Source organism: Protomyctophum bolini (genome assembly GCF_963924005.1).
Source record: "Protomyctophum bolini genome assembly, chromosome: 19".
NCBI classification, from domain to species: Eukaryota; Metazoa; Chordata; class Actinopteri; order Myctophiformes; family Myctophidae; genus Protomyctophum; species Protomyctophum bolini.
In genome coordinates, this window is record NC_137880.1 from 19,565,511 (window position 1) to 19,578,456 (window position 12,946).

Genomic DNA, 12,946 nt, shown 5'->3' on the forward strand with positions numbered 1-12,946 from the left:
GAAGGACAGCAATTATTTTCACCATTTCAACAGTAAAGCCTCAGAGTTATAGGAACTCCAACTCTAACCAAACATCTAATCTCTCCAGAACCTGTCGGCAACTCCCATTGTAGAGGAGGGCTTTTTTCCCTTTGTTTGCTGATGGGTTCCCAGATTGCTAAATAATATCTAATCCTAGTCCTAACCTAAATCTTTTCCTACTTGTAAACCTAACCCCACCAAAGTGTTTGCTTCACCATAAAACATCCATTTCTCTGTCCTCACAATGTCTATTTCTTGAATTCTGCTATACTAGGTTAGATTGGCCCTCACAAGTATAGTAAACACACACACACATAATTTGAGACCACGTGGGCAAACTGTTTAAAATTGGTGCACTGCCCCAGTCGTCTCCAGAACCAGAACAGACTTGATCCTGCAACCGAAATCTAAATTACAACCATCCCCTCCATCCTGACATCCTGACATTAGACACTTCAAAAGGGAAGATGATTGGAATGGTTATACGTGTAGGTACAGGATTGTGTGTGTGTGTGTGTGTGTGTGTGTGTGTGTGTGTGTGTGTGTGTGTGTGTGTGTGTGTGTGTGTGTGTGTGTGTGTGTGTGTGTGTGTGTGTGTGTGTGTGTGTGTGTGTGTGTGTGTGTGTGTGTGTGTGTGTGTGTGTGTGTGTGCGTGTGTGTGTGTGTGTGTGTGTGTGTGTGTGTGCGCGTGCGTGCGCATGTGTGCTCATATGCTGCATGCGCTTGCCTCTGGGTCTTGAGTATTGTGAACATGCAGTTCTTAGTATACACCCACACACACACACACACACACGTGTCTGGTACTGTATACTGTCCTCTTGGTTAAGCATACTGTGTGCACACATGCAGACATGCGTGCATGCATAGGGCCATGTACTGTACTTATTTCTATGTCTCATGCTGGCACGTATCCCCCCCTCCCCCGTGCGCGCGCGTGTGCGTGCGTGGGTGCGTGCATGTGAGACAGCGCAGCGAGAGAGGCGTGTTGTAGCTACATCTCAGTTCAATTTGTCCCCGACCTCAAATTGAAATTCCATTTTCAGGTGGTAAATTGTCTCTCACTTCACCCTCTGGCACACAGTGAATTAAAATTCAAATTAGCCTGACCCCCAGTCTGTCGCTCCATAGCACCTCTCTCTCTCTCTCTCTCTCTCTCTCTCTCTCGGTCTCGTCTTGCTCTCTGCCCTCTCATCTCTTCCCCCCATTATCCTCTCCTCTCTGTTCCTCACATCCTGGTTATCCTTTGGTTCTACTCTCTTCTCTGCTGCTGTCCATCTCATCTCATCTCAGCCCTCCGGCCTGCACATTGCCCAACGTGTGCACGCACACACACACACACACACACACACACACACACACACACACACACACACACACACACACACACACACACACACACACACACACACACACATCCACCCATCCATCCACCCATCCATCCACCCATCAATCCACCCTTCCATCCACCCTTCCATCCTTCCTTCCTGCACCCATCCATCCATCCTCCATGTAACGTTGTAATAATAATAATAATGTCCCCCTTCAGCCATTCCTGTCAGTCATGCTGAACAAAGGCAGCCTGGAGGTGGTGCTGTCCCCAAACGGCCACACAAAGCGCAGCCTGACCCGCCGACTGGACCAAGGCATCCTGCATGATGGGAGAGCACACTCGCTGCGCATCGAGAGGCTGCCTGGCAGGTTGGTGTGGGCCACGTGCCCTTTGAGGAAGTACTGGCGTCAGGATTTACTGTAGAAGGCATTTGTAGAACCTTTTCTCAGGTCAAAATGGGTTAAGTCCTAGTGCCAATACCACAATGTGGAAATGCTCTGTTACAAGTAAAAGTCCAGTATTCAAAATTGATTGAAAAGTGAGTAAAAGTACAAAAGTATTCAAATTATATCGCAATTATGCATCTTTTTAGCAAAAGTAAATTTCAAGTTTTCCTTTCCTTTGAAAGTAGTATATAGTTCACAGTATACTAAAGGGCTGAAGTGGTATAATAAGGGCCTTTCTGGGCGGTGGAGGTGAGCGGGCGGGGTCGACATATACTGAGCTGCATTCAAGACACTTGCCTTGTGTCTGACACAGCTTTGATGGATGTGTTCTGCCCCCCTCCCCCTCCATCAAACAAAATGTTTGGTCAAACCATATGGGCTTTCATTGGAAATGCATTGGAGCGGCCATTATAAACACAGACACAAGACAAACACAAGACAGGTGTCTTGAATGTCTGAACGCAGCCCAGTAAGGGCATATGTCGACCCCACCCGCTCACCTCCGCCCCACCCCTTCCTGGTGCTGCGGCCATCTTGGATCCTTAACACAATAAACAAATGGGTAATAATGGGTGATAAAATTCTAATCAACTAATAGTAATTAAAGTTTTCAAATAACTGTTAGTGGAGTAAAAGTACAAGTAGAAGTAGAAGTAAAAATATATATATACTCCAATAACTTCAGTACATGTACTTAGCACTCCAGTCAATAATGTTGTTTTCTCCACATAAGTGCCTAATTGTGTGTGTGTGTGTGTGTGTGTGTGTGTGTGTGTGTGTGTGTGTGTGTGTGTGTGTGTGTGTGTGTGTGTGTGTGTGTGTGTGTGTGTGTGTGTGTGTGTGTGTGTGTGTGTGTGTGTGTGTGTGTGTGTGTGTGTGTGTGTGTGTGCGTGCGTGTGTGTAGAATGTTTGCAGTGCAGGTGGATGAGGAAGCGAGGAGGGAGGTGGGTCTCCCAGATGACCAGCCACTCACCTTGCAGCGTCTGTTTTTGGGGGGATTCCCCGCTGTCGTGGAACTGACCACCAACCGGGTCAACGTTCCCTTCCAGGGATGCATATGGAACCTCATGGTCAACGCTGTGTAGGTCATCCCTCATCCATTCATGCACAGTCAAATCTCTAACACAGTGGTTCCCAAAGTGGGGTCCCAAGAGAGTTCCAGGGGGTCCCCAGCTAAATGATAATTAGGAACCAAATGGACCCTTGTGGGTCTGTAACTCAGAGAGTGTACAAATGGAACCGAATCATTTGGCTCCATTTGTTACACTCTCATAGCCTAATGCATGTGAAATTGGGGGTCCTTGAAATGAAAATGGTTGAGAATCACTGCTAGAGACATACAAATCTTCTCTTATCTTCCCACTGGCATGTCTTTTCAAATGGGGTCCGCAGGCTAATTAGTGTCAGTTTGGGGGTCCTTGACTACTCCATATTTAATGTAGATCCACTACTTTTGCTATTTTTTTATTTGAGGTTTCACTTTCCATGCACCCAACAGAGACGATATGGTTTGCTATCATGGTTTGCTAAGGCAGTAATAATGTGGTTTGCAATTGTAACATAGTGATGTGATGGTTGCCTTCCATGAATATATTTAGAGAGAGAAACAAAAACATAAATTTACCCAATGAAACCAACTTAATTACCGCTTAATAGTTTTACCGGGCCATCAAAATGATTTAAATTATTATTTCAAAGTCATAATACGTTTTTGGGAGAACAAGCAATACTTTTATTCCACACCATTTTGTGTTTTATTTTTCGCCACCTGAAATTGGAAATTATTTTGGTCATAATTATTTTGGTCATATTTTATCTGTGTCACCACAGAGCACATATCTTCCTCCTTTTAGGGGGCTTGAATTGTCCAAAGTCGGGTACGGATGATTTCATCGGCTAGTCAATGGCGATCGAATCGAACTGAAACCTTGCCTAAATACACATCACGTACAGAAAGTATATATGTCTAGGATACCTTTGGATACTTTGGGCCTATAATGGCATGCCTAAAATGTTGTCTAACGGTGGTGGATGGCTTTATTTTGATGCTCTGTCTAGAGCAGGGGTAACCAACCCGGGGTTCGCGATCTACCAGTCGATCGCGGGAACGTTTCCAGTCGATCGCGAAGTGTTAGACCCATTGGAATAATGTCAGTGCCGCTCGTCACATGCAAATTAATTTTGAGCAGAGCGCTGTGGCTCTGAGTTTGAGAATAGACCCCATCGTCCAAGGGTGTGTGTGCGTGTGTGGTGGGAGGGGTGGTATCTTAGCAACACTGAATGACCTGTCCCATTGGTCGTGTGCTCGTATCATGAGCCAATGGCTGCAGCTCTGAGCTTCCCAGACCCAGGTTCACATACTACACTACACAAGCCGTAAAGCGAACTGACAGGTACCATATTAGCAGCTGTGAGCGCTCTTCTCTTCTCGTGAAGAAAGCAGGACAGAGTTGTCAAATAAATCCCGCCGTCATTCATACTGTATTTATTCTCCGACCCGACATTAAAATACGGAACAACGTGCGTTCATTACGGGGCTCGTGACAGGCTGCAGACACAGATAGATAGATAGCGCCGCTGCTCCTTCAGTTTTCGTTGTTCGTTGTTATAATATTTTTTATTATTGGGATTTGATCATTGATGCAAATTCTAAACATATGGATGCAGCTGCAGAAGTTGTGTTGCTTAAAGGAATGCATAGTTGCGTTCTCCTCAACTGCTGCGCACTGTGCGTAGCAACAACAAAAATATAAAAATGAGGAAAAATATACTGAATATACCAGTCTGCAATGCAAACTAATAGGCGAGTGCACTCCAGGGCATATGCAAAGGGAAAGAATGACTTCCGTCCGTGACAATAATCAATGCTACAGTTTGAATTCTGTACACATGCACACATAGAGCAAAAAATATGATAAATATGAAATATGAAAACTTGTTGAAGTACAACGCATGAGTCAAGTAGCTGCTTTTGTATCAAACCCTTTCCTCTTTACTGAGCCTACTGTCATTGAACTGCTGTCCGATAAAATGCAGGATGTGTTTGCATTAACTTCAGATATTTAAATGGAGATTATTGGATTAGTAAGTGACTGTCACCTGCAGGTCAGAGCTAAAGAGAAGGAATTTTGGTCTCTTGTGAGCAGAGAAGTATCCCCTGATTGTGTCGTGTGCACTGAAGCTGCATGCCTACTTTGGTTGCACGTACTTATGTGAAATGGCCTTTTCACAAATGAAAATAATAAAATCCAAGTTTAGAACTCGTATGACTGACTCACATCTTAATGACACCCTCAGACTGGCAATCACTAAATATGAACCAGATTTCAAAACGCTTGCAGATAAAGTGCAGTCACAGCAGTCTCATTAAAGGTGGGCTGACCCTGAGAGTATGTCACCATATCTGTGCAAATATATATGGTCATGTTATGCCTATGTCATTTGAACATCTGCCAATGTGAATATTCATTGAAATGAGAAACAAAATATTTCTAATACTAATTATTTCTAATTTGTCTTAATATTATTTGACATTGATAATATAACTTACTATAAGTATTTATTCTAATTTAAGCTTTAGTCTTTGTGTGGATGTGTGCACATGCATTGAGCCTGTCAGAAATAGCAAAAAAACAAGTGTTTTTTCTAACACGTTTTAGTGGTAGATCTTGGCTTACAATTGGGAATAAAATGGGCTCTTGGGCTTGAAAAGGTTGGTTACCACTGGTCTAGAGTAACCTATGAGAATAAATCCCTGCTAATTTTGTTTGTGTGAAGCAATGATGATGATGATGATGATAAACCAGTGTCTCTCTCAGCAGTAATAGACCTGTCCAGTATCATAAACACACTCATAACTCAAATGCTTAGACTCATATTTCACCCCTGTGTGTGTGTGTGTGTGTGTGTGTGTGTGTGTGTGTGTGTGTGTGTGTGTGTGTGTGTGTGTGTGTGTGTGTGTGTGTGTGTGTGTGTGTGTGTGTGTGTGTGTGCGTGCGTGCGTGCGTGCGTGTGCGTGTGCGTGAGAGTGATCTTTGTTCTGCCATATGACCTCATTTCTAACAGAGGTCACTTTTGAAAACTCATAGTTGACACTGTTATTCTTCAATATATTCATGTCTGCCTGTCTGCCTGCCCTTCCCCTCCTCTCCTCTCCCCCCAGTCTCTCAGACTTCTCCCAGCCTGTGTCGTTTGAGAACGCTGAAATAGGTCAGTGCCCCAACCTGGCGCCCCCTCCCCCGCCCGCTGTCCTCCCAGACGAAGGGGAGGGGGAGGAAGAGGAAGAGGAGGAGCCTAAACCGGCCCTTCCTCCGACCCAAGCACCCGCCACGCCACCACCGGTGGTCGCTACCGTAAGTAGTGGTGCACACACACACACACACACACACACACACACACACACACACACACACACACACAAATACACACACATGTAAAACATGTAATCTAATAAACTCACGTTTTATCACTGACACCAGCACCAGTATTCACACAAATGTAAAACATAGTGCAAGCATAATATAAAAGTATTAACACATACCAAACCTCCTGACTTTCACACAGAGACACACACGCGCATGTGCGCACTCACACGGCTATTTCTGTGTGATAAAGGGCAGTGATGGCCTCGCTGTGTTAGCTTAGCGCTCCATCACACAGCAGTTGCACAGGCCATTAAGTCTGCTTTATTGTGCCTTTAGCCCTGATCCAATGAGCTAGACCTCTGACAGGCTATCATACAGCAGAGTGCAGAGCCACGCCGCTGCGCTACGCTAGGCTAGCTCTGCTGCCGCACGCGGCTTTATGCTTTACGACCTCACTGCCGCCATAGCTCTCCAGGTTAGCATTTAGGTGCCAAGCTAAGAGGGCTGACAAGGCTGTTAGTCACTGCATAGGCTGGCAGTAGTTCACCTGCTTCATAATATATAGACCGGCCATAGGTTAGCCGTCAGTCAGCTGCTAAATGAAAGCACTGAACTGCAGTTTGTCATGCAGTACACCGCCACAGCGCTACAAAAGCCAGCTATATTTCTCATCTGCTGTTCTAGGTGTGCCACAGTGCTACTCTGCCTTATGCAGGCAGGCCACATGTTGCTAACAACCCCAGATTGATGAATTTGTATTTTAATCAGTATCCATAATAGGCAGTTTTATATTCAATTCATATGCACTAATATGCTATACTACAGTGTCTGCATTCTCAGAAGGAATTAGTCTTAATAGTGCTAAATAGTCATCCTAATAGAACTCCAGTGGAGCGGGGAGGCACAGGCTCAATGGGAATTGGGAAGCTTGGTTTACAAATAACCTTGTGGCCCCATGGCCATAACTTACTGTATGTTACACTTAAACTTTGTCCATTGTCACTTAATCAGATTTTGCACAGTTCCTTAAAAGCATAGTATGTAATGTTGCCCTCTATTTATTACAAAACAGTATATAGTATTGTATACATTTGTACACATTATATCTCTCTAGCAGTAGCAGTCATCAGTGTGGGGGTGTCTATACCTGCAGAAACACATTACACTCTCGCTGTATTTTGCTCTTTTCACTGTTTGTTTTGGTTGCCCCAACCTTCCCCATCTACCATAACAAACTGTTTGTTTTGGTTGCCCCAACCTTCCCCATCTACCATAACAAACTGTTTGTTTTGGTTGCCCCAACCTTCCCCATCTACCATAACAAACTGTTTGTTTTGGTTGCCCCAACCTTCCCCATCTACCATAACAAACTGTTTGTTTTGGTTGCCCCAACCTTCCCCATCTACCATAACAAACTGTTTGTTTTGGTTGCCCCAACCTTTCCCGTCTACCATAACAAACTGTTTGTTTTGGTTGCCCCAACCTTCCCCGTCTACCATAACAAACTGTTTGTTTTGGTTGCCCCAACCTTTCCCGTCTACCATAACAAACTGTTTGTTTTGGTTGCCCCAACCTTCCCCATCTACCATAACAAACTGTTTGTTTTGGTTGCCCCAACCTTCCCCGTCTACCATAACAAACTGTTTGTTTTGGTTGCCCCAACCTTCCCCATCTACCATAACAAACTGTTTGTTTTGGTTGCCCCAACCTTCCCCATCTACCATAACAAACTGTTTGTTTTGGTTGCCCCAACCTTCCCCATCTACCATAACAAACTGTTTGTTTTGGTTGCCCCAACCTTCCCCATCTACCATAACAAACTGTTTGTTTTGGTTGCCCCAACCTTCCCCGTCACCATAACAAATAGTGAAAACACCTAAATACTAAATCCAGCGGGAGGGCAATGTGTTTCCGTAGGTAAACACCACCACACTACTCCAGTGGCTGATGACCGCTGCCATAGAGGGAAACGTGGAGAATATGTAATGGTTTGTTATGTAAACAGTTACATATTAAGTAAATTAACTCTAACATGTTATAATAGGCAAATGTAGACAAACATTTGGCGAGAATACAGAAACATTTGTCAAAGATTGCCGTGCTACGAGCAAACAACCATGACACAATGAGAGCTTTTTGAGGCTATTTCGGCTAGTATATCGATGCACAATGAAGTATAATATAGGTTTCAATGATTTATCAGAGTCAGAGCTATAACCTCAAGCCTTTGAGGTTTGCATTGAAAGTATTCTGAGAACAAATCCTAATAATATGTTTGTGAGCTGTTTGTCATGTCATCTTTGGGTACATGCTGACCTGGGGGCACTATGAGTGTCACGCACGCTGTAGCCATTCTGATTGGCTGTGTGGCCATAATCACTAACCTCTGCTGTCCCCTCCCACTGACCCCACGGCCTATAGGAAGCCACGCTCCCTGCTCCCCCTGCGCCCACTGTAACCTCGGCTGCTGCCCCTCCCACGGAGCCTGCCCCTGACATGGTACACCACACACACACACACACACACACACACACACACACACACACACACGTACGCGCACACACATGAGGGTACCCTACCTACCCTAGGGGACACAGGGAGGGTACCCTACCTACCCTAGGGGACACGGGGAGAACATGAGAGTACCCTACCTACCCTATAGGGGACACAGGGAGGGTACCCTACCTACCCTATGGGACACGGGGAGAACATGAGGGTACCCTACCTACCCTAGGGGACACAGGGAGGGTACCCTACCTACCCTAGGAGACACGGGGAGAACATGAGGATACCCTACCTACCCTAGGGGACACGGTGAGGGTACCCTACCTACCCTAGGGGACACGGGGAGAACATGTGAGGGTACCCTACCTACCCTAGGGGACACGGGGAGAACATGTGAGGGTACCCTACCTACCCTAGGGGACACGGGGAGAACATGAGGGTACCCTACCTACCCTAGGGGACACGGGGATAACATGCAAACTCCACACATGAAAAGGCCCTTTCTGTGGGCGGAGGAGAGAACATGCTCCCACAGTATCAACCACCTGTGTAAAAGAAAGAAGAAGAAAACAATTAAAACATCATCCAAAACCTAAGGGGGGGGGGGGGGGAGAAATTCACTTCTGAGCTCCATGTTGTGACCAGTTGCAATGCAAGAGAATAACGTCCAACAACACACACACACGCACGCGCGCACACACACACGCACGGACACACACACTCACACGAACAGTAACACGCTCGCGCGCACAGACACGCACAGAGATTATACATACACACATAGGCATACACAAAAACTTGTCTGAATGACTTGAGATTCTATTGACGCGACCTCCAACCAAAGGCAAAGCCCTCTGTCTGAATAGGAGCCTGTCTGCCCATTGTTAGCTTAATGGAAGCATGGATGGATGGGGGGGACCAGGAGGAGAGAAGAACCTAAGATGACAAGAGAGAGAGAGAGAGAGAGAGAGAGAGAGAGGGGGGGGGGGGAGAGGCTGGTCCTGCTGAACAGAGTGACGTCCTCCTTTTGTGATCTTTAATGGAAAGGCCGTGGAAAGAGGACGGTGGGCACAGAGAGGAACGAGTTTCCAGAACGAACTACGTCTCCCTTTTGTTAGTTATAGGAGAGTGGAGGGGTGGAGGGGTGGAGGGTGGGGGTGTATGAGGATGAAGAGAGAGTGATAAGAGGTGTGCAACGCTCGTTACAAAGCAAGGTCACGGTACCAGGGAGTGTATAGCATCTTGTTCATCTGGAACGCACAAACGCACGCGTCCACACACACACTAACTTTATGGTTAATATACACACTCACAAAAACACTGGAGGAATCACAGCAGCCTTAAGGCTCATACATACTAGTTTTTGGTGATAGGTTATCACCGTTTTAGGTGATAGCTTATCAAAAACTGGTGTATGTATGAGCCTTTAGTGGTTACTTAGCAGTACCTGAGAGGAGAGGAGAGGAGAGGAGAGGAGAGGAGAGGAGAGGAGAGGAGAGGAGAGGAGAGGAGAGGAGAGGAGAGGAGAGGAGAGGAGAGGAGAGGAGACAAAGGAAGCAAGTGAAATGTAAACTGGAGTGCAGAGAAGAAAACAATAAGTGAAGAAGAGGGAAAAGCAAATAGAAGAAGAGAAATGTGGTTGAGCGGTTGAGCTGAGAGGCTGTACATGTTACAACAGTGACACAGTGTGGTCACAAAGTGAGCTACACTCACATCACACGCTTCAATAGAGGAGAGAGAATAACAGGAAATCAAGTAAATCAGAGAATAGTAAAGAAAAGTACAGGGGAGTAGAGTAAAGGTGGGAGTAGGAAGGGAGGATAAAAGGAAGAAAGAGAACAAAAAGCAAATGGATTGGGATTGGTGGAAAGAATGATGCCACCCATATCCTGATGACTCTCAGTAATGGCTCTATTACTGATGTAATTGTTGATCAGCTATTTTCAAAAGATTTTTATACATTTATGATTTTTTACATTTAAAATGAGTAGACCTGCTTTCTACCTTTGTTACTACTTTTTTTACATTCTAATACCAATAATTTTACACAAGTAAATGTTGAATTCCAGACTTTTACTTGTAAACAGAGTATTTCTACATTGCAGTATCGATACTGTTACTTATGTACACAAATATTGAAGCAATATTACACGAGAGGGTGTTCTTTATCAACGATATCAACGATATCAAGATCAATCTATCTTTATCAACGATAAAGAACACCGTCTCATGTAATATTGCAATTATACAGTTACAGTTTAACAGTTACCCTTAAAACTAAGATTATCGCTGAAAAATGATATTCTTTTAATGACAGAAGTAGCCAATACGACCACAAAAGTCCCAAGAAACTAGCTAGCCCAGCCACCGAGTCTGCTGTGCTCTGGGAGAAAAGCACGGCTGAATTCTTTGTTTTGATTAGCCGTTCCAATATCGTGGTTAAATCACGGCTATAGAAAGCTGTTTCAACCAATCCGATTGCTTCCTCGAAACGACCTGTTGTATAATAGTACTTTTTGCACCTCTGCTGACGCGTGTCCATTTCCCAGGATGCGTGTGGACCAGGCCTGGCTGCAGCCATGGAGAAGGCCTATCAGTTCGGACTCACAAAGAACAGCCATATGAGCTTCGCCTTCGACGACGCCAAAGTCAGAGAGAAGTATGCATCTCAGTCCACATGTAAAGTCACCAGCCTGCACTGCATGGATTAATTAACAGAATATTTTGTTCCGACTATGTAATAAATACCAAATACACTTCCAAGCAAAGTATTAATCGTGTGTGTTCGTGTGTGTGTGTGTATGTGTGTGTGCTTGCGTGTGTGTGTGTGTGTGTGTGTGTGTGTGTGTGTGCGTGCGTGCGTGCGTATTAGGCTGATATTTGAGTTTGAGCTCAGGACTAAGGAGGAATCTGGACTGGTTTTCTACATGGCCAGATTCAACCATGCAGACTTTGTTACCATCCAGGTATCTATCTACTGCTCCGTCACTCCTAACCTCCATTGTATTATAACATACAGACAGACTTTGCAAAGTTTGGGCTAACCCAATAAAGGGGATGCGTTACGATCTGAGACATGAAAGAAATCTAACATCTAGCCATTTCTCTCTCTCTCTCTCTCCTCAGATAAAGGATGGCCAGGTGTGTCTGGCCTTTGATCTGGGTAATGGGAACATATCTGCCTGCGTTCCTCTCTCCATCAGCGATGGGACTTGGCACAAGGTGAGCTGGCTCATTCACTCACTGTCCATTCATTTTCCATTCATCCCTTTAACACGTTTGCTAGGCTTTCAGTTGTGTTCAACAGTTTTTACCTTAGGTCACATTTTCATACACACATTTGTAGGCCTCCTGTCACCTATTCTTCTCTTGCTCAGTGAGAACTGAAGCCAGCCTCCACTGTTAGTCAGTCAGCTGTCCTTGACAAGTGACGGGCCATAAATCATGTCATGTTTTAATAAACCAAGAAAGCTCGCCTGAACCTGAAATATGCTGTGGGGACTTCAGACTTTAATTTAATATAAAATCTGGGCTTGTTTTGGTACAAGATAGAAGCAGTCAGAGTTCATGTGTTGTGCATGCAGGGAACAGTGACACACTGCAGGCACACTGAGGACATTATACTGTAGGATAAGACGTTTTGGGCTTCTTTAATTTTGTGTCACACAATATTTAGCTTTTTAAAAATAAATCACCCTTAAGTGGTCGTATTTGTTTATGACAAGGCTTACAATGATACTTGGTGTTATTATATGTTTTATTGTACTTACCTCTATCCTCACTGTGTTTAATGTTTCGTCTGACATCAGGTCAAGGTGTTGCGTAACCAGAAGAGAGGTCAGCTGTCCGTGGACAATAAATACAATAAATTGATATTCAGTCCTAAGAAGGTACGTTACTGTCTCTGTTAGCCTTAATAATAATTAGTTGTACACTGGTGTCATGCACTGAAAAATAGACAATCTACAAGCTCACAATCGCAACGCATGGCAGTGCGACCTGTTTTGAACGAATATTGCCTATTCTTGGTGCATGAAACCTGTGCACAACTGCAAGTATAACATAATTAATTACAATTGCAACCACACATAAACCACATGACCTGCATGATATAGTTAGACTCAAGATAAATCTGTGTACTCCAGTACCCAATTATCTTCGTGGCTGTTAGTACTACCCATACTGTCTGTATAGTTAGTTTAACTTAGTTTAAAGGAAGTGTAAAATAAATATATTTTAAGAATTTCTATTTGTACAATAATTCTCTCTCTCTCTCTCTC

General features: G+C 44.5%; 1 protein-coding gene across 1 annotated transcript in view; it reads left to right on the forward strand.

Moving 5' to 3' along the window:
• The window catches only part of lama2 (laminin, alpha 2), a 266,769-nt gene that overhangs the window by 249,593 nt on the left and 4,230 nt on the right, over positions 1-12,946 (forward strand). The window contains exons 60-67 of the mRNA XM_080791600.1: positions 1,568-1,719; positions 2,702-2,878; positions 5,960-6,149; positions 8,583-8,660; positions 11,216-11,325; positions 11,539-11,632; positions 11,793-11,888; positions 12,476-12,556. Coding sequence (XP_080647726.1) covers positions 1,568-1,719; positions 2,702-2,878; positions 5,960-6,149; positions 8,583-8,660; positions 11,216-11,325; positions 11,539-11,632; positions 11,793-11,888; positions 12,476-12,556 — 978 coding nt within the window. The remainder of the gene's footprint in view (positions 1-1,567; positions 1,720-2,701; positions 2,879-5,959; positions 6,150-8,582; positions 8,661-11,215; positions 11,326-11,538; positions 11,633-11,792; positions 11,889-12,475; positions 12,557-12,946) is intronic.